The following is a 22,960-nucleotide window of genomic DNA, read 5'->3' on the forward strand; positions in this document are numbered from 1 at the left end:
GTAAATAATAATAACAACATAAATTTTATGCTGTGTAGCAAGTATAACCTATTTTGTAAACCTGATATTAAGCATAGTATTTTTTTTATTCCCGCCTCTACACTATTTTAATGAGACTAGCACGCGCTTCCCTTCAAGCCATCACTTTCGACAGAGGATAAGAAATAAGGAATCGTAGTGCGGATATCCCATTTATGAAAGAAGGGATATCGGGGAAAATAGATATTAGGTGAGGAACAGGAATGTGGGAAAATACTAAGCAAAATAATACGAAGAGAAACAATGTAAGACTATTTAAACTGAAAGGAATAGGCCGAACTATATTACGGAAGAAAAAAACAAACTGCGTCTACGAGTCAGAAGGGATCGTTTTTCCGCCAGGCCGCTACAGGCTGTTCTTTTACCTCCCTATAAATTTTCACAAATATCGGGTTTTATTAATTCCATGTTTTTGGTAAATTCTGGTATTCAAAGAAAGTTTATAATAACATGTTTAACTTATGCTGAGTGTAATCTATTCCAATTTGTGTTAAAATATGTGAAAAATTACAAAATTACAAAGCGTGCATCCGAAAACAAGCTGCTGTCGTTGACTTCGGCGGATGGTGTTATTAAATTTAGACTTACCAAGACGATTCTTTATAATATATTTATTCTTTCACATTGTTTATTGACAAAACATATATATGATGGAGAAATATAGGTTAGTAAATAAGTTTCGATTCACATTACTTGGTAATCATTCGAGAACAATGAAGGTGTTCGGACAAAAATACTTCCGACCAATCAGGTATCAGGAAACTTTCCGAGCTAAAAGGGCATCCCTGTGAGTCTAGTGCAAATATGCACCGCTATAAAAAATAGAGTATAGTGCACCACTCCCTTCTTTAACCAAACCTTACAGGTTGGGTGAGGCCGTCTATCCTCCCATTCGTCACGACAGGAAGCTGAGGTCTTGAAGGTCCTTTTGGGAGTTGGATAATGTTCTCAGTTACCCTGAGGCGACTGCTTTTCACTTTCCACTTAGCCTATATGTTTGGCGAGGCGGCACAGGTCTCGGGATCCTGTTCCCTGTCTACTTATGTCTGCCCATTAAAACACCTTACCCCAGTTCTGATGCCGACTAGTAGACCTCCTTGTGTTGCCTTAATCATCATTAGGCTTCTCTCTTAGTCTTTGGTAGGCTATGCCTGGTTGTGAGGACTAGTCCTCTGTGCCCTATCACGGCAACCCCTCTGGGACACTACTGTTGTTCCATGTGGCTGTTGGGACTTCCTGACATGCTGGCTCACCATTTTCTGAGTCTCTCATCACCACCCCTCCTTCCCCTTTCCTTGTGCCTGTTAGTTTTCCAACTTGCAGGCTATCTTTCCTGGACTAGGTAGAAGAGATTTTCTTCTTCCAAGTTGAAATCTCTCTGCTGCATTAGAGTCCATCCTTGGGGTGTTTCTCTGCCCCTTCCCCTTCCTAGTTAGGCCATATCCTGACTGTACCAGAACTAGGTTCCTCTTGACTAGTCCTCTCACCCTAGCGTTTGAGCTTTCCTTCACCGGCTCGAGGGCTAAGCTTGTCTACACCGTTCTCTCATGGCCTAACCCTATCTAGGCCAGAACTATGTTCCTCTTGTTTAGTCATCTCACCTTGACTTTTGAGATTTCCCTCACCCGCTAGGAGGCTAGACTTGCCTACATAGTTCTGCCCTGTCCTAACCCTATCTAGGCACAGAGTTGGTACCCCTTGGATCACTCCTCTGCCACCTTAGCAGTGCTTGTCTTATATCTGCAGCCTCATTTCCTGTGCTATATCCCTCTTGCTCTGGAGTCTTTACTCCCTTGCCTGGTTAGCCTATCTAGGCAGAGGTGCTACCTTCTGTCTCTGCTTCCTGTCTTGTCAGCTTGAGTTCTTCTAGCACTGGCTGTGTTGACCATGGGTCACCCCCTCTGCCGCCTCAGCTGCAGCCTTAGACTAATCATCTGTTCTTTCCTATCCCACATCTGAGGAACGTTGTCCTCTGGAGTTAGTCGATTGAATCCTGCCTGGTTATCAGGACACCCTTTGAATTTTTAATTCTTAGTGTCCTAGCCTTCGTGTACGGCTCATTATCTTATGGGCCGCACCCCACATTCATGTAAGTTAATGATAATGATCAGGTTCTGGCTTGTTCTCTAATTATCTGTCTTTCCCTCCTGTACTTCCCCTGAGAGTGGACCCTTCCCTTGGGATTGTCCACTCTCCCCCTGTTGACTTTACAATGCGTCTGCAGCCGTGTGTCTACATACCAGGGGTATTGACAGGTCGTTATGTTCTGGCTACTAGAAATAGTTACCATCTCCCAGCCGCTACAACCTCGAGGGCAGCTGTTGCTGGTCTAGGCAGTACGATGAGTGAACTTGCCTTCTCAAGCTGTTCTGATAGACCTAATCTGGAGGATCTGGTGTTCCTTTGATGTGATCCTTTCCTCCATATTCCTACCACACCGTCATTATGTTTTGCTTCATAAATCAGTCCAGATTTCTGAGCTCTTTGGCATATGTTCTATTATATTTTAGAGTTACCCATTCTTTAGGTGTAGGCTTATATAAGATAGGATACATAAAAATTTGTTTTTTTCCTAATTTTAAGAAGATATATCTTATTGATGCGGTACTCATTTACATTTCTTATCTTTACAGGTTGCTGATGACATGGAGTGTTCTACGGTCACCTGTACCAGGCGATTCAAGTTACCCTGTGGCAACAAGACCTGCCGGAAACATGAAAGTTGCCATTTTTCCAAGGGATTCACTACAATCTGGGACCTTACTGACTACAAGGTTTGCATGGATCTACCTCTAACCGACTTCTATGCCACTGACGTCTCCCTGGATGTCCGAGATCGAAGTCGGAAGACGCTCAGACACTGGGTAAGAGGCTTCCAGAAGAGCTCTCAACAACGTGCCCCTTATCTTCCTTTTCCGAAACTGAAGGACCTCCTCTTTCCCAAGGCTGAGGTGTCCTCCGCTTTTGGTCACCAGTTACCGACGGTCCAACTCCTGACCCCGATACCAGCAGATGATGAAGTCCAAGACGTACTGCAAGTCATGAGCCTGGACACGGATGACATGTCTATTACTTTTTCTATTTCATCAGAGAAGGAGAGGATCCTGCTGACCAGGGAAGCCTCAGAAGAGTTACTGGATGTACATCAGGTGAGTGCAGCTCCCAATGCCTCTTTACTTTCTACCCAAGCCCCTGCTTCTACCTCCACCCCGGTTCTGATACTAGACAAACCTTCACTACCCAGTAATTTAGAACTAATGGCAGCCATGAAAGCTTTCATGGAAACTTTAACCACTGAATATGAACATTCTCAAGCAGATCTAACAGCGAGGATAGAAGCTTTACAACAAGCACCTGCTTCTAAGGTTACCCCAGCTTCAAGCCAACCAGAATGCACAGTTAAGAACCCTTAGCACTATGCTGAGAATATGGCCTTAACCAAAAGGGTTCCTTCATATTGAGGATGGTTTGGGTTTCAAGCCACTTTCGGACTTGGAATTTTTTCCATAGATCGATAGCTATCCTTACTGTTACGTAAGGCTTAATTCGGGATGATACAATTCCTAAGGAAGCAATCATTCTGGATCATAGAAAGGCTCAGTCCCTTTTGATTAGGGAGTTGAAGACGGCTGAATTCACAAATACCCAACTTTCTGCCTTTGTCAGGAAACAGGCCACCCAAGGATACTGTCTTCCCTTTTGCCTCTAAAAGCTTAGAGGCCATATTGAAAGCAGTAAGGGAGAACAAACCCTTTCCAGTGCTAAAAGAATGTAAACCTGTCTCTCTAGCCCTTCTTTACAATTCAAACAATTGGGAGGACATCTAACATACATTCACTCTTGGAAAACTAGATAAAGACATTGGAGGCAAACAGTTTAATGAGAAACTGCCTAGGATTCACGAATCTCAATTGAAGGGAGAACTGGAAGCTAAAAAGAGACTTTCTGCCTCTTTATCCCTCCAATAGTATCTTGAGATGCTTATTGGAAACTATTCCAAATCTGACCTCTTCCTTGTCTTGGCTACAGCTCACCTAATCATGTTTCATAGGGATCTCCATGCTTTAGTCCTAGCCAGAAGAGCATGTAGAGAACACGTCCTAGCTGCTGCTACAATCAGACATGAACCAAGAAAACTAATCGACTTCAACATCTGGGGGAAGGATCTCTTCCCTGAGAAGCTGGTTAAAGAAGTTATGGACAAAGTGGCTCAGGAGAATAAGAGCCTTATTGACATGTGGGGTATTTCCTCTAAATGACAATTTACCCCCAATGAAGAACCTCAACCCAAGGGCTATAAGCCCAGAAGTCACACCAGCCTCAGTTGCCACCATTCCTCAGACTGTGTACACGGTTCCCCAGAGTACGTTTCACGGTCTCCAGCTTTCAATCCAGTGTACGAGAGAGCTACCACCATGTTTCACCCTGCCAAAGCTCATAGGCACAGCTCCGGTAACAGGAAAAGGTCTGGAAGAGGTGGTTGAACTAGTGGCCAAGGTAGTAGAGACAAGACGTCTAAAGTTGCAGGTCCTTCGTAACGAGTAGCTTCTGGTAGGGGGACAACTTCACCTGTTCAGGGATAAATGGGAGTTCGATCCCTGGGATCACAGCATAGTCTCAAAAGGACTAGGCTGGAAATGGAGACACAAACCACCCCAGTTCAGAAGGTTCTTTCAACCCACATCCTCTTTTTTTGGAGGATTACGTTCAGGACCTTCTCCAGAAGGGAATCATCCGTTGCACAAAATCCATGAACTTTCAAGGCCGGCTATTCTGCGTGCCCAAGAAAGATTCGATCACTTTTCGAACTATTCTGGACTTGTCCCTACTAGACGCATTCATTCTGAACGACAAGTTTCAGATGCTGACTATCTCGCAAATATGGACCCTACTATCCCAGGGGGCCTACACTGTCTCCAAAGATCTTACAAACGCCTATTGGCATCTTCCAATTGGTCAGCATTACCTTCCCTACCTTGGTTTCAGATTGGCAAGAAAGGCCTATGTATTTAGAACTATGCCCTTCGGGCTCAGTATAGCTCCAAGGATTTTCATGAAACTATTCGAGGCCAATGTCCAACAACTTCGGAACAGAGGAATTCAGGTGATGGCATACCTGGACAAAATATCTTCAAACAGCCCAAGAGATCATAAACTTCCTACAATCTCTGGGCTTCCAAATCAACCTCGAGAAGTCCAGGCTATCTCCAGCTTGGAAATTCCAGTGGCTAGCACTTCACTAGAACCAACAGTCACACACCCTCTCTCTACCATTACACAAGAGAAAGGAAATCGCAAACTCGGTCAGGTGCCTACTTTGTTCAAAAGTACTCACCAAACGACAAGAAATGGTCTTGGGGTCATTACAGTTCGCTGTTTCGACAGACCCTATCCTGAAAGCAAGGTTCAAAAATGCCAACAGAGTCTGGAGAAGAAAGGCATCCAATATTTGGAGAGATCATCGCCACAAAACCCCACCCTTACTGAGGAAGCAGCTCAAGCTGTGGTCCACTGCCAAGAGTCTATCGAACAACGTCCCTCTTCTGTACCATACTCGTTCTGTGACTGTTCACATGGACACCTCAGAACAAGGTTGGGGAGGTCACTCCTCTTCCAAGAAATTGAAGGGTCAATGGTTGATCGCATTTCAGAAGTTTCACATCAATGTTCTGGAGGCTATGGTAATGTTTCTGACTCTGAAGAGACTATGCCTAAAGATGGACCACATCAACATAGTGAGTGTGCTAGAGTGTGGACGTGTTGTGCAGAGCTCCGTTATACACGCCCTGAGTAGTGTTTTAGCTTTCAGTTTCTTGCTTAAAATATCATTGAAAAGATATTAGGCAGTCTTATGGAGAAACCTAATTGATAAGAAACAGTACACTATGTCTGCTCTCAACTATTACTGCCTCATATGTAATAACACGGAGGGAGAACGGAAAAAATGGTTATGATGTGAATGTAATAGACTCCGCTGATTATGAACGGAATAACCTAGATTGGTAATGCCCACACTGTAAACGTGAAGCAAGACAAAACAATTTATTAATATCAAAATTAAAGGAAGATGTGAACATGAGAGATCTGGCCCTGAATGAACTAGATGCAAAAATAGATGACTTAGAAAACAAACTTGCGGACCTTAGCGCAGATGCAGCAAATTCTAACCAGACTACCGACCTCACTGAGAAAGTTGACATTCTTGCCATGAATATGGAATCAAATGAAGCAACACTTCAAATATTGATCAACCCAAAACCGGAGAAACCGACATTTGCTGACAAAGTTAAGGATAAAAAATCTGTTGATAATTAAATCGACTAATACAACTAAAATTACTGAAAGAAAACGTGAGGTTGAACAAGCACTTAAAGACATTCCTATACATAACACAAGGTCAACTACGAATGGAAATGTTGTTGCAAACTTTACAAAACAATATGATCAGAGAAGAGGCTGCAAACAAAATTCAGACATTGGTGGCTGACACTGAAACGAGAAAAATCGGAAAACTAAAACCAAAAATAATGATATGCAATGTGTACACTGATGAAGATGATGTAGTAAATGCCTTGATTTAAAGAAATCGCTGCCTGGACCAAATCCAAAATATAGAAGAGAAGATAAGTGTAGTCCTGAAGAAAAATGCCTCGGAGGGGACCACCCACTACGCGTTGAAATGGGATCCTGAAGTTCGGAGAGCTATTCATGATAATGGGGACAAAGTTTCGTTACGATGGGGTATTTACAACATATGTGATAGGTACCACGTGATCATCTGCTACCACTGTAGGAGGTATGGGCATCTTGAAAAAGATTGCAAGTCTAAGAATGATGATAAAGTCTGCGGGAAATGTTCAGGAAAGCATTCCAGCAAGGAGTGACCACACAGTAAATTCTAGAGACTGCAAAGCTTACGACTTGGAATTGAAAATACTTGCGGAAAACACTGAGCATGGTTACTAGGGATGTCATAAACTTTGGCTATGTAAATACACAATCTGTAGGTAATAAGACTATTCAAATTGTAGAATTGATAAACGAGAAAAATTTGGATATGCTAGCTTTACCTGAAACATGGTTAAATAAATTGGACAAGGCAAAGATCACTGAAATGATGCCCCCACACATGCCTTCTTTCACATACCAAGAGGAGGTAGGTCTGGTGGGGGTGTCGCTCTTTATTCATAAAAGTTACTAAAATCTCAAAATGTTGAAAAGAATTAGTGTAACAAGCTTTGAATATATAGAAATAAACTTTACGCCAAAAAACAGAAAAATATCCTTTGTAACAATCTACAAACCTCTTAGAACAAACATTAGCATCTTTTTTGAAGAATTCGGTGCTCTCATTGAGATGATTATCATGGATAAAAATGAATGAGTTATCTGTGGAGACTTCAATTTTTGGATGGATGACGCATCAAATCCTGATGCTTTGGCATTTAGTGAGTTACTAGAATCATATCGACTAGTGATTAATATTGACTGTACAACTACTTTAACTGGGCATACGTTAGACTTAGTTTCAAGTGATGACATGAATATTGTACCTGATATAAAAGTTGAAGAAAAATGTACTATCTCCCCAGTACACAAACTTATTACGTTTAATCTACCTTTACAGAAACATGCATTAGTAAAGAAAATAAACTTTAGACATAAATCAACTTTATCCCCTACCGTATTTATTAAAGAAGTTACAAAGAAAATAAATGATGCTATCAACATTCCCTGTGATCATGGTGACCAACGTCTGTTAGGAGCTAAGTGCGCTAACTGTCTTACGACTACTTATAATAAAGTGAGTAAAAGTGAATATGATACCATGTGCCCACCAATGGAAAAGACTATAACTGTAAAGCACCAATCTCCTTGGTTTGATGGAGAGACTGGTAAAAAAGAGGGAAAAAAGACATAAAGAAAGAAAGTGGAATAGGTTATAAACTGAAAGTACTTGGGTAGAATACAAAACTGCTGCGTGTCAATATAACTACCTACTAAGAAGGAAAAAAGTTAATATTATAAGAGAAAGATCCTTGAAGCAGCAACAGACATAAATAAGTTATAACGTCTCCTAAATTGTATAATGGGAAATGTAAAAGAAAAGAAGCTACCTGATGGATGCAGTGACCAGGAACTAGCAAATAATTTTCTTGTATTCTTTAAAAACTAAATTGAAAATACAACCAGGTCATTTGTAAATACTCAACATCAGATTAATAATACATCAAGCACATAGACAAAATTAATACGATTTAACAATATAACACAAAATGACATTACCAGAATTATCAAGAGAGCAAAGAAAACAAACTGCGCGATCGATCCTATGCCAATATCTGAAGTAATTAGAGAGAGAAACTTTTCTAGTCTAGCCGAAATAATAGTGGGAATAGCAAATGCAAGCATTGATGAATGTAAGTTTCCTAATTCTGAGAAAATGGCTATAGTCACACCAGTTCTGAAAAACGCACTGGACTACCCGGAATTAAGCTTATATAGACCTATTTCAAATCTATCCTTTGTTTCAAAAGTGCTTGAATATGTAATTCTTGAACAACTTGTCACTTAGAAATAATAGAAGCTTTGCCTGACAACCAATCAGTTTACAGAAAACTATACTCTACGGAGACAGCCATCTGCTCTGTTGTAAATGATATGCTGGAAATGATGGATGATAATAAATGTAGTATTTTAATACTGTTCGATCTCAGTGCTGCTTTTGACACAGTTGTGCATGAACTGCTACTAAATAATCTACGGTCCATTGGCGTTGAAGATCAAGCTTTCGAATACCTAAAAGACTACTTAGTTGGTAGAAATTACTGTGTACAAATTAGAAACTCTTATTCATCATATGAACCCTTAAACAGAGGGGTACTCCAGGGGAGTGTACTTGGCCCAATCTTATTCTGCATCTATACTATTGGACTATCAAAAATACTACAAAGGCATGGCGTGAAGTTCAAACTAAATGCAGATAACACACAATTTTACTTCTCCATGAATGATATAGATGACACTACTGAAACTCTGAACCGAATCCTTGATAGTGTTAGAGAATTGATGACATTAAAAAAAACTAAAATTAAATGAGAACAAAACTGAATTCATGGTGGTGGGTAAGAGAAACAGCATGAGAAACTTTGGGTGATATTCAAATGAACATAAATAATGACTCGGTGCCGATATCGAGTAAAGTTCGAGATCTAGGTGTATTTCTTGACTGTAACCTGTCTCTAAATGCCCAAATAAATAATGTAAGAAAAACTGCTGGTTATCACCTAAGAAATATTGCATTTATAAAAAAGTACTTGGACAAAAATTCTGTACAGAAACTTGTGATAAACTGTTATTACCAGGATTGACTACTGCAACTCTGTCTATTACAATTTACCAAAAGTGCAACTTAAGAAATTACAAAATATAATAAACAGAGAAGCAAGACTGATAAAGGTGTCCCACCTAGAAAAAGGTCACCCCTATACTAATCGATTTACACTGGCTGCTGATTAAAGCGAGAATTGAAATAAAAACATGTACAATAACCCACCAAGTTATCAGAACTGGTCGTCCAAAATACTTAAGAGAATTGCTACATATTGCCAATAAATCGTGTCAACACGAGAATGGTTACGGATGGCTTCAAACTTGGAACCTAAATATATGTCTACTTTAGGCTCCAGAGCCTTTAAATATGCAGCCCCAAGACTATATAATAAGCTCCCACGAAACATTCGAATGATTGAAGACATTAAGGCTTTCAAGAGGAAACTGAAAACTTTCTTATTTAAAAAATCTTACAACAGTGACGATTTAACAGTAAATGAACAATACATGATCTGAAACAATAAATGCTCTGAACGAACAAGGTAAAACGACAGCGGAGGTCCTGTAGAGAGTGGGGTTATCCTGCTGTATGGGACCGGAAGAGCAGCCATCAAAGTGTGGAACCTCTACATACGATCTTAATTCGTTCCGGGAACTGGTTCGTATGTTAAAACGATCATATGTTGGAGCAAATATTCCCATAAGAATACACTGTAATTTGTATAATTCGTTTTACAGCCCAAAAACCTGTGATAACTGCTTAATAAATTACTACACATAATTACACATAACAATAATACAATTGCATTATATAATAGAGATGTAAAAAAGAATAATTATAAAGAAATAAATAAAAAAGGGGTTTTTATTGTCACTTTACCTTAGAGACAGGCCAATGCAGGTGTAGGCTTTGCTACGCAGGAGACGGACGGTCGGCGAGGAGGTAGAGATGGTGACTGCGATAACGTACCGTAACTTACTCTAACTTACACTACGTGAACTTTAACCTAACTTAGCTTATTTATTTTAATCTAATTCTTATATTTTACTAATTTTTTTTTTTATTTTCATTACTTTCACTCACTTCAATCTTAGTTTTCTTTGCTTGGTTTGACTGCTTTAATGGCCGCTTTCTGCTTGATGATCGTCGAGATCGTGGACATATTTCAGCCATATGGTTTAGCCAGATCAATCACACGCACACCGCGCTCATGTTTTTCTATAATTTCTTGCTTCAATTCTAATGAAAGCATTGCCTTTTTCCTTTTCTCACCACTACTAATACCTGTACTGATACCAAGCTTCTTAAGACCCATGATTATATGTAAAATAAAAAATGATGAGACATTAAAAAAGGAAGATAATAAGCACTGTTAATAACGGACCGAACAGAGTACAACCACACGATTCGCACGAGAACAGAGAACTGACCAACGTGACGCTCACTGGCATCCCTCCAACATGCTACTATCTACCGGCGTAAACAAGAAACTACGACCGCGTATGGTCTACGTTAGATGTTGGAGCATGACGGCGGGTGTCGAGACGAGAATTTGATCAAATTTTACTTCGGATGCTGGAAAAATCGTAAGTAAAGGCAATCGTATATAAGGTTCCACTGTAAAGTAAAAGAAAAGTATGAAATCACACGTCAAATTGGTCATCGGCAACAACACAATAGTGCACTGTGTCAACAGACAGTGCTCCAGATCTCCTCAGATCAACCATGTAATCCTAGCCATTCTCTCTTTAGCAAAAAGGAGGAAATGGCATCTTTCAGCAGTTCACCTCGAAGGGGTTCTCAATGTCACGGCAGACGCCCTGTCAAGATCCAAGCCTCAGGAAACAGAATCGTCTCTGGACGTAAACTAATTCTGTTTCATTCTAGATTAAGTCCTGGAACTGCAAATTGGTCTAATTGTGACGAGCTTCAACAAAAAACTTCCCTGATATGTAGCACCAAACTTGGATCCAGAAGCGACAGGAATGGATGCGATGTCTCTGGATTGGAACCAATGGTCTCACATCTACCTATTTCCTCCATTCAACCTTCTACCGAAAGTACTGAACAAACTGCGGACTTTCAAGGGAACAGCAGCTCTGATGGCTCCCAAGTGGCCCAAGAGCAATTGGTACCCTCTTGTTCTGGAACTCAAACCCCTCTAGGTCTCTCTACCATCTCCAGTGCTGTCCCAGGTTGTTCAACAGACAGCTGTCTTTGCTTCCTCTTGGATAACAAAAACTCTTCAGCTAATGATTTTCTCGCCCTCGCGGCTCAAAGAAAATTCTGAGTTGCGAGGGAAAGTATTGACTTCATAGAAGAGTACAAGGATAACACTACAAAACGACAGCATTTGTCTTCCTGTAAAAAATGGGTTGCGTTCGTGAAAAGTCATCAGCCCTCTTCTATTTCTATGGACTTCTGTATTTCTTTCTTTATTTCACTACATGATCAAGGTCTAGCATCTACAGCTATTGCCTCACGTAAGTCGACACTAACTAGACTGATTGAGTATGCTTTTGATATCGAACTCAATAGCGAGCTATTCAATAAGATCCCAAAGGCTTGTGCTTAACTGAAACCTAATGCTCCTCCCAAGGCTATTTCATGGTCGTTGGATAAAGTCTTGCACTTTGCCTCTTCGATAGATAACACCTCTGTCTCTCAGAGGGATCTTACTTAAAAGTCTATCTTTTTGCTTGCTATGGCTTCTGGTGCTAGAGTTAGTGAGATTGTGGCCCTTTCAAGGGATGATGGCCTCACTGAATTCTAGGATTTGGGAGAGGTAAACCTTTATCCAGATCCTGCATTCTTGGCAAAAAATGACTTCACACAAAATGCTGGGGGGCCCTGGAAAATTGTTCCACTACAGGAGGACCCTTCTCTCTGCCCCGTGGAGCGCCTTAAAGCCTACCTATCCAAGAGCCGGGCCTTTAAAGGCGGTCAACTTTTTAAAGGGGAGTTGACAGGATCTGACCTTTTTCTGAAACAGCTAAGGTGCAAACTCACCAACTTCATCAGAAGGGCTGACCCATAAAGTATTCCAGCGGGTCATGACCCTAGAAAAGTTGCCTCTTCCTTAAATTTCTTCCAAGCTATGTCCTTTGCTGGCTTACACAAGATGGGAATCTTCAAGAGTATTCTTCAAATATTACCTACATCAGTTGGAAGAGATTAAACATTTCGTGGTGGCCGCTGGTATTGTAATTAAACCAGCTTCTTTGAGTGTTGTGCACGGACTCATTTGGATTGGATAATTGGGACTTGTCAGTCTACATTGTTCAAGGGGATTATGATCTTTAGTTCCATATGCCCTTTTAATGTTGTAACGAGTTACAGGTTATATTTTCTTATGTCACGAGTATTACAGTTTTACTACTCGATTTCATAATTTGGGGACTGAACTTAGGTTTTCTGTATATACTTATATCTTGTATTATTATTACTACATGTATGTACTTTCGGAAACATTAAAAGATGACTTTTCCTTTTAGCGTTTCCTTTCTTTGGACCTGCTGTCTATATGAAATAAATGTAATGTATCAAAATTTCTTTAACCCTCCTTTTATTGACTTCGGTCTTTTCATCTACTGGAAACAAAGTTCTTCACAGTGAGTGGGACTGTGCTATTGATTTACTTTGTTCCTACCTTTGTACAAAATTCTCGCTTACTCACATCGTTCGGTACCATAGTATCAATGCTGTACGAAGTATACTTATATCTATCGAGTTACAGGGTTAAAACTCTTCTAGCCACAACTGAGAATGATAATTCTCTGGTACACTTCCATCAGGACGACATGCCTCGAGAACAAAAAACCGATTTTGACATATAAAAAATCTATTTTTGGGTGAGATAGCCATGTCGTCCTGATGGCCCGCCTGTTACTTTCTATCCCTTCCCATTTCTCCGCGTGGGACCTCGCATCATGCGATGGCTGCTCCTGGGATGGTTCAACAGGAAGCGTGTTAGTAGTAGCACATCTTTGAGATCAGGAGTTGTAACTGCTCTCTCGCCCACATTTCCTACCCTATCCCTTATCCTTCGAGACAAGATTAAATCTATTCAAGGAAGGATAACGGCTATCTCACCCGAAAATAGATTTTTCTTATGTCAAAATACATCTTTTTTTCTGACAATTATTTAACATTTTGGACCAGCTAAACTTAGATTTGCAGGGAAGAAACTAGAGGATTTGTGACATGACATAGTAAAGACATTCCAAAATAAAAATGTCATTAGTTGCCCCACATCCGTGAATTGTAGAAAACATTAGAAGAATGTTCTATTAATCAGTTGCCAAATTATGCAATGAAAAGTATTGAGTCTATGAGTTAAGAATTTCAGAAGAGATTTGTAGACTTGAAAAGCTACACAAAAAGATCTTAAATGTTCAAACCCATTTTGTTGCAGATGTTAACATTTGCATCACTGTTTAAGACTTGAATTGTCAATCACTAAAGAAAATTATTTTGAAAAACAGGCACATAAAATTCAAAGCTATAGTTCTCACTAGATTAAATAATTATTTATAAAATTTCTGTTATCTACTTTATTTTGATAAAAGAATTACAGTTAATGGTGCAGTATTATTATACTTCTGTTATATATGTATAGTACTGTACTTAAATATTTTTCTTGCATATGTATGTTACATAATTGTATCATTTACTGATATCAGCAACTGTATTTGTATATACAGCACCCATATTTTCTGTACAAATTGTATTTTACTCATATTATCTTTCTTTAAATATTAAAGGATTTAAACTATGAAATTTTTAGCTAAAAAAGTCATAACAACATTACTTAAGTGTTTTTCTGATATATATCATTACTTTTTCAATCAGAATAAACTTATTGTACATACTTCATTCTCAGATCTGCTTACAGTAGGTCTCTTATAATAAAATAAAGAAACTTACAAAGAAACATGTTCCTCCTTAACATTTACATGTTTCCATCAACACAAAATATGACATCTGATATCAAAATTCACATTAATACTAACATTTTAGTGTTCGTACTTAAAAATCTACTATATAAATCTATCTAAAAATTATTACAAAAAACAATGCTTCTTGTGCTCGTCTTGAAAAACAAACAACAGGTTGCTCTTGATGCTTAAAATGTTGCCCACCACTGCTCTAGAGTCTCACAAAAGGCAGCTGGTAGGTTAAAAGAACCTAGCAGTACACCTTACCCAAGGATGAATTGGAGCTTAAAGACTAAAAACACTTTATCCTTATGTCCAACAAGATTTATGAGAGCTATCATATTAGGGTATTTTTCACAAAGATCCCAATATGACATTAGTTTATTCAATGGGAAATAAGCATAGCGAAAGATTGCAATTACACCATATCATTACATATAAGCACATTAATAACCGATGCACTAAACCACTGCAAATATTAAATGTCCATGTCTCAAATATTTTTAATGAAGACCTCAAAATCATTAAAACATTCTGAAACTATATTTTCAATACACTGCACTAATATATACATGCACATAACCACATAATAAACTTCCCTTAATATTAACAGATTTATAATTCAACAGTATAATACATACATAAGTGTTACTATGTAACAACATAAAGTAAACAAGAAAAAATCAATTATGACTGACCTTCTTCTGAAGAAGTAGGGGCAGTTATAGCACTCTTCGGTTTGATTTTACCATTGTCACTTAAAACATCTCCAACAGCCATATCCTGATTGATATCACTGACACCATCATCCATTTCTTCCCATTCTTCAACTTCCTCAATATACTCCTACAAAACAAGTAACAAATTAACACTTACTACTCAACGACACAAAACGGTGCAATTTAAAACAACTCTTTGATTCATGGATACAAAGCTTTACATTTCTATTCATGCTTTACCATTCATTAGAAGATAACACTTAAGACTCCCCTGTGAATACAAGACTGCATATATAATTAGCCATTTTAAATGGAATGAAATCATTTTTAAAGGCTTTGTAGCAACCCTTCATCCTCAAGTTGCATTAGTCTCATATTTTAGTTCTAATGTGCTCCCTTATTTTATACCTCAGCTTCAAAAAATTTTCAAACTCAAATTTGTACAGCATCATTAAATAAATAAATTCATTTGTGCCAGCTATTTGAGTTTAACATGTCACCCAATAGTAACAAAGCAGAATTTTATTAATAAAATTTATTGTTTTGATATTGAGAGAACAAACCTACACCCTACAGTCCAAGAACCCCCTTGCACTCGTGATCTCATACAGTACTATCAAAGTTGACTAAAAACTCTAGGTGAACACAAACTATTTCAAGTGAGGACGGAGGGACATAATGTGTCCAACAAGCAAGTATCAAATTAAATTCAATTATCAAAATTCTTATTACTAACCACATTTCCTAGTTAGTGGGAAAGTGGTATCCATAAAACCAACAGGTGGTACTTGGGTCCTCCGTTTATATAATGTAGAGTAAAATTAGAACTAAAAAAAATTGGATATAAATATAGTGTAGAATTATAAGTAACAGTGAAAAAAATAGATTACAGTAGGACATCTTATTTCTAAGGAGATAAGATGTATGCACAAAACATTACTAGACAAGACCATCATAACTAGAGGACCTACTGTATTAAGATATGAAAAGATATGGTGTGTGATCCTAAACAACCTATTAGTATATGAGAGGATTTTATGGCAGTGGCCATAACAAATATTTACCAACAAATAAAAACTCCTGTTTGTTTTCTTGATCCTGATAAATGCTGATCTAAGGGTGAACTTATAATTCACAGTATTTACTCCACTTTTGTTACTCTCTATGCCAGAATCAAAGCGAAGGAAAATGCTTTTAAAAGGTTGAGTAGAATGGGAAAAGACTTTTAGGGGATATATAGAATCATATGTGATCTTGAAAAAAACTTCTCATATATCTCCCTTAGAATGAACCAATTGAGAACCATTTGACGAATCTTACTTTCGGATATTTCTTCTCCCTTCAGCACCATTGAATATACTTCATGTTCAGTTACTGTCCTTTTTTTCTCTTTAATCATTTACATTTATGAAAATAGAAAAAAAAAATTATGCATCAATGGAAAGATAATTTATTCAGCCATATGATAAAAAAAAATTGAAAAGTCTAATCTCTAATACTTTTTGTGTATAAAATGTCCAGTAAAATGTCCCTCGAATGTCAAATTTTTTGGTGAGTAGGTGGGACTGAAAGATTAATACAGCAGTTCCAACAAACTTTACAGGAATATAGGGTTTAAGGTATTTTCTCAGAATTTGTCTTAATGAAATTTAGCAGGGTACAGTTTCTTGAAGTCCTGGTCAATCTGAGAAAGTGCCTACTGTTTCCATCATTGAGAATTCTGTATTTGGGATGATCATAGCATCAGTTCCTTTTCAGACTTTTCTGCTGAAAAAGATAACTTAATCCATCCCTGAGCTTCAGGCAGATGAAGAGGGTGTTGGTTCATTTGAAAATTATTGAATTAGTTTCATCTCAACTGTCAATGGGACAGGATCTCAGATCTGAATGGGAATTGTATTCTGTCATTTAGGAACCAGCTGGAACTGGTTAAATGTTTAGACAACACTCTTCGTTTGTCTCCAGACATTTCGTTGGAAGTCAGGTCCCAAATATTTTCTTCTCCATGGATGCATTATAGGATGCATAAAAAAGGGCTTTTCCCATTAACATAAACTGCTTGAAATGTTTAGCAATAATCAAGATTCTTTGGGCTCAGGAGTTACTGATAGCAGGAAAGTGTTTGGCAGTTTTTACAGATAACACAATAAAAGTGGCTACATTTGGAAGCAGGGGGGCTGAGGTCAGAGTCATTGTTCTACATGGTGGAAAGAAAACTAAATGTTTCCAAAAGAGTGGTCTCTCTATTCATTAGTGTGTCACAAAATTTGGAGTTGGTGAGGAAACCAAATGTAGACATATTTGCAACCACCCTCAACAAGAAGATGGAGGTCTTTTGCTACCTGGTTCAAGATCCTTTGGCATGGAAGGTAGGTAACTTCTTGTAATAATGGTCAAATCAATTCTCTATGATTTGGGTGGTGGAACAAAAATGTAAGATTTCTTAAAGCAGCGGGGTGATATTGGTAGCTCCCTACTGGCCTTAACAGGAATGGCTTACAGATGTATGGTATAAGTTATCATATAACCAGAGAAGGTTGCCTTACGGGACAAATTTTCTTAGAAACTCTATTTCGCAAGTATTTCACACAAGCCCCATGTGTTTCAGGTAACCACATGGAGACTCCACCACACTCCCAGAGAAAAGAAAAACGAAGCCCTCTAGATTATTTATCAATAACTTATAACAAAAGGCAATGGCATGTGTATTTTCAGTGGTGCAAATCCAGAATACTTTTAGTAACCAGAGCAAGTTTTGACAATATTGTTATGTATTTAAGTTTTCTGTTTTATAAGAAAATCTATTTGTCATTTAGGATTATAGGTCCAAATTTAAGAGAATACTCAGGCATCTTACACTGGATTTATCCTCTTTGAGTATTATCGAGAATGTGTTTAAGTCTTTTACTATTACAAAATCTCCAGTTGTTGGATCAGTTCATTAAAATTTGGATGTGGCTTTGCAGTATTTGATGAAATGTTTTTAGCCTGACCTTCAAGGATGTTAAAACCAAAATGCTTTTTCTGTTAGCTTTGGCTAAACATACTTGTGAATTATAGGATGTTTCTAAGAATATATGGGCTTGATTTTAACAAAATCATTCTATAACTCTTGCAAAGCTTTAGGGCAAAAGGTTTTCTTCATTTATGCCACATTCCCTCATTGGGAAGAATGGTGGGAAGTGCTCCCGATATCAAGTTTATTTATCCAATTAGGGATTATTATTATGTTGTGGTTTATTTAGATTCCTAATTTGTTTTGTGGAGTTATGGCAGTATGTCCTTCTTTATTGAGACATTAGAGATCAAGGCTGGTATTAAATATATAAACTACGTATCACGGAAACTATTCTAATTTTCTTATTTTACTAATTACAGATAAATCTAACATTTTAATAATATATAGAACTAAACATGTGTATACTATATGAGACTAGCTTTCTAAATCTGAGTAAAAGCATGATATTTTTCACATGACTAGCTTGAAAATGCAATATGTCTTTGCGTTATCACTGACATCATGATATACACTTTTATACAAAACACGCTTTATGAACTCACTGTTTCTTTGATACTGGTAGTGCCTGCATTGTTCAACATGAGAGATGGCCAGTAAACCATAATGAATCTGCAGCAATTGAGTAATGGCCAGGTACAAGGATTCTGTGGCATTCTCCTAAAGAAGTTGACATACTAATCCAGAAACAAAGTCTTGTGGTGAGAATTTCTTTACGGTTTCCAACATATGAAATATATGTGAAACTACTGTAATACAGTAATATCAATTAAGTGAAAATCAATTTTTTATACAGTATCATTTTATTGTTTGCTGAGGACATTTAAAGGTTTAAAGGCCACTCATGAATGGCAGAGGAAAGGGACAGTGACATCGCCCTACGAAGTAGGACAATGTCCTCGAGACTGACCATATATACATACGATCAGCGCCCGAGCTCCCTCTCCACCCACGCTAGGACCAAGGAGGGCCAGGCAATGGCTGCTGATGACTCTGCATATAGACCTATAGGCTCACCCAAACCCCCATCCGTAGCTCACAAGGATGGTGAGGTTGCAGCAACCAAAGAAACTAACAAGTTTGAGCGGGACTCGAACCCCAGTCTAGCATCCCCCACTCAGGGACGTTACAACATCGGCAACCACAACACTAATCTCATGCTTATGTTATAATCAACAATAATTTCTGGCTTTTGACCATTAGACATATGTGGGGACCAGCATTTTGACTGCAGACCAACATGTGGTTGTAAACGGTCAAGACAAGGGCAACTTCTCATTTATCCTTCTATATAATAGTGAGAATGTTTTTTGCTTCCTTGTGTGTGGTTTTACCTCTACCTTTTGAAGTATAAATTTATGTCATGAATTTCCTCTATTTTTACTGTAATGCACCCTCATGTCTTCCTTGAGAAAAGAAACTGAAAAAGCTTTGGCAATATAGAGTATACCAATTATCTACATGAAGCACAGTTCTAATGAAGACACAGGGCCACTGGGTTTTTTTCAAACATTCCCAGATACTCCTATTCTTGCATCACCAAACATTTCTGTTTAGTTTTCAGCCCAAATGTATTTTGCAGTAGCAATGCACAAACGTTTCAGCCAAAATTTGTGTTGTTTTGAAGGAATACTGTACAATGAAAAAATTATATTCCCACACCAAACAAGACTTTCATTAATCACCGGGTTATGATAAGGATAAAACACTCTTTTGAACTTATTTCTTAATGATCAAACATATTGTTAACTCTATTTGTAATAAATACTAGATCATCAAATAAATATAAAGCACAAACTGTTTGTAATATGATTGAAAGACAAACCTTACTGATAATAGCAGTCAAAAGTGAGAGGGTGAGGGGTCCAATAAAGGGATTTTGACAAAAGAAAATCTGTATGTGGAGGTGCTGTGCAGTCTCCAATGACTTTCCTTTGAAAGGCTAGAACAGGGAATCCAATACGACATAAATACCAAAGAAATATTGTCTCCCCTGCTCTAGGGCCAGTGTATCAACCTGCAGTGCATGGACTCAGTGTGTATAAGAGAGACATTTGAGATCAATCACTCAAGCTCTCTTGAACTCAAACACAGCCTCTCCAATGCTGAAAACCATCTCTTATGGGTGATGTCATTATTATGTCATCATCGCATAGCTGAATGAATACATGGTACAGCTAGGAACAAGACAAGCTTCGCACCAATTTTCACATAATCTAATGTCTTGCTCTAGTGCATGAGGCTAGGGAGGAGGGAGGGTTTTGGATACCACACAGCACCTCCCAAAAAATAGAAAAATATATTCCTTTATCAAAATCCCTTTTTGGGGGTTAATGTGTTGTGTGGTCTCAAAGGACTAGTATCAGAGCATAAATTAGGTACACTCATGAACTATCAAGGACAACTGTCTAACAACAAGCAATAACATACAACTACTACACGTTTGTATAGATGAGAAGAAAAACTAACATGTCTGACTCTCATCTCATAGAGAATGTCTCCAGGTAACATTGGATGCCTGTCATGCTTCTGTTGAAGGACCTGACTGAAAAGGACCTTTTCTCAAAGAACACCCTGTAGGCATCCCAAACAAACTAATTTAAATGCTAGTGAAGCAGTCATTTTTCTCACAATGTGGTTTTGAGAGATAGAGACAGGATCAGCTTTTTAAAGAGGTCATTAGAATATGGACAGCGACGGTGTAAACGAACTTGTTGGTCTTATCATTCTGAAACATGTTACCTTTGAAGACGTGAATTTTTGTAATTATAGTTTTAAGGTAGACACCATAAGGTTACTATCTCCCGACTCAGAGCCGAAATGTAAGGTGGATCTTGTGTCTGAAGAGACTTTTCGTTTTTGACTAGAAAGAGGAGGTTCAAGGTCAAGATTAGATGATCCACGATATGGTAATTAAATCCTGGACCCTCTGAAAGGAAGCCAGTTCACTGACTATTGCTCCTAATTCTAAAGCTATTAAAAATATGGCTTTTGTCCAAGTTCTTTGATGGAGACCGAGGAATATTTCAGCCAAAAACTCCTATCTAGAGATCAAGAGACATTAGGAATTAGTGATGGTTGACTCTATGCAAAGCAAATGGCTGGGTGATTTTATGAAACATACCTGAGTCTAAATCAACATCCAATGCATGTTTGCTAGGATCTCTTATTGACAATTTGTATGATATATCGTTGATGTCTGACTTATTCCTGAGGAGAACCATCCAAGTTTTCCACACAGATTGGTATTGTCTTGTGGATGAAGACCTCCTGCTGCTAACCAAAAAAGGCCCATTGTGGGCTGAGAAAACCTTCTCGAAATATGGGAGAAAATCCAAGCGTGAAGGTTCTGGATCAGAATGGAGAAAGCAAATATAATCAGACTTCATACTTTCTAATACAGCCATGCAGACCAATGCAGGTGAAGTCTTGGTTTCAGACACTGAAGTGGTGGATACCACAGGCTGTATGGCCAAAGTGGAGCTATTAAGACAGCTGTCCCTAAAAAATTCCGAAGGATATTCCAAACCCTTGAAATTAAACTTGTCGGATGTAATAGATAGATTGATGACCATCTATTCCATCCAGACAAAGAGCATCTCTTGCCACTGCTTAAGAATCCATATTCAAGCCATGTATAGTGGAAGTTTGTGGTTTTCTTTGGTTGCAAACAGGTCTATTCGGGATCTGGAAGCTACACTAGAATCTCATGAAAAGAATTCTGGTTCAAGGTCCATTTCATAAGCAGAATGTCAGTCTGGATAGTGAACCAGACATATGGAATGGTGAGAAGAACTAAGAGACTTTACAATGGGAAGAGACACTGCATTGGGAATTCATGAGCAGGATACCCTCCTTATGCAATTGGCAGCTACCTCGTCGTCTATGAAAATCTTTATATGGAAGTTCCTTCTTGAATTGAGTCTCTTCAACATTAGGAAGGCCACCATCAGTTCCAACACATTTATATGAAATGTTGCAAACTGAACATAAAGGTCACCTTTAAATGACCTCCCCAACACAACCAGGATACATCTGTAAGAAGGATCATGGAAACAGGGAAGGGACCTATGGAACCGACATGAAAAAGGCATTTGTTGTTGTCTATGACCTGAGAATTCTTTACCATGGCCGGGCAACTGTGCCCGAGGTCTTGAAACCCCTTCTGTGATGCTCTTCACACCCAACATGAGATTTTTCAACCTGGTCTTTAACACTGGGTTAACCATCGATGCTAACTGAAGAAAAACCCAAAATCTTCATTAGTTGCTCCTGGTTGGAGAAGCAATTTGGAAAAAAAAAAAAAAAAAAAAGAATCTAGTCTTACTTAGAATTCTTTGCTGAGATTCTTTTATTAGGCTTATAATGGAGTCACCACATTTCATTAAAGATCTAGCCACTGAAACATGCTTCTTATAATTAGCCTTGATTTGTGTATTTGAGGCATAATTCTTATGTTGGGAGGAGGTTGTTGTAGATGGATATGCTGGGTAGGAGGAGGAGGAGACCAAAGAGAATATGGATGAAGTGTGTAACAGTGGATATGGAGGATAAAGATCTCACAGCGGAGGACATCGGAGACGGAAGAAATTGGAAACGGCTTACCAGAAATAGCGACCCTGCAGAGCGGGAAAAGCTTTAGTCAACGAAGAAGATGAAGGCATAATTCTTTAGTCTCTACCCAAATCTGCAAGTCATTTAAATGAGCTATGACATGAGCTCCCTGTAACTGCAGGAGTTTAACCACTATCTTGCTAGCTTTGAAACATCCTGTGCACCATCTTCCCATGCTGAAACCCTAGGTAAGAGCAGTAATGATGAACAATTGGGGCATGGTGATAAGCATCATTTAGAACTATAGTACAGGTCCAAGCCCCTATGAGTAGTAGTTGGTGGACATGTGGGATGATCATCA

At 38.5% G+C, this 22,960-nt stretch overlaps 1 protein-coding gene across 1 annotated transcript in view; it reads right to left on the reverse strand.

The window, feature by feature from the left end:
- The window catches only part of Nab2 (Nuclear polyadenosine RNA-binding 2), a 379,140-nt gene that overhangs the window by 71,258 nt on the left and 284,922 nt on the right, over positions 1-22,960 (reverse strand). Inside the window, exon 13 of the mRNA XM_068384339.1 lies at positions 15,009-15,156. Within this exon, the coding sequence (XP_068240440.1) occupies positions 15,009-15,156 (148 nt within the window). The remainder of the gene's footprint in view (positions 1-15,008; positions 15,157-22,960) is intronic.

This window comes from Palaemon carinicauda, chromosome 1 (genome assembly GCF_036898095.1).
Source record: "Palaemon carinicauda isolate YSFRI2023 chromosome 1, ASM3689809v2, whole genome shotgun sequence".
Classification (NCBI taxonomy): domain Eukaryota; kingdom Metazoa; phylum Arthropoda; class Malacostraca; order Decapoda; family Palaemonidae; genus Palaemon; species Palaemon carinicauda.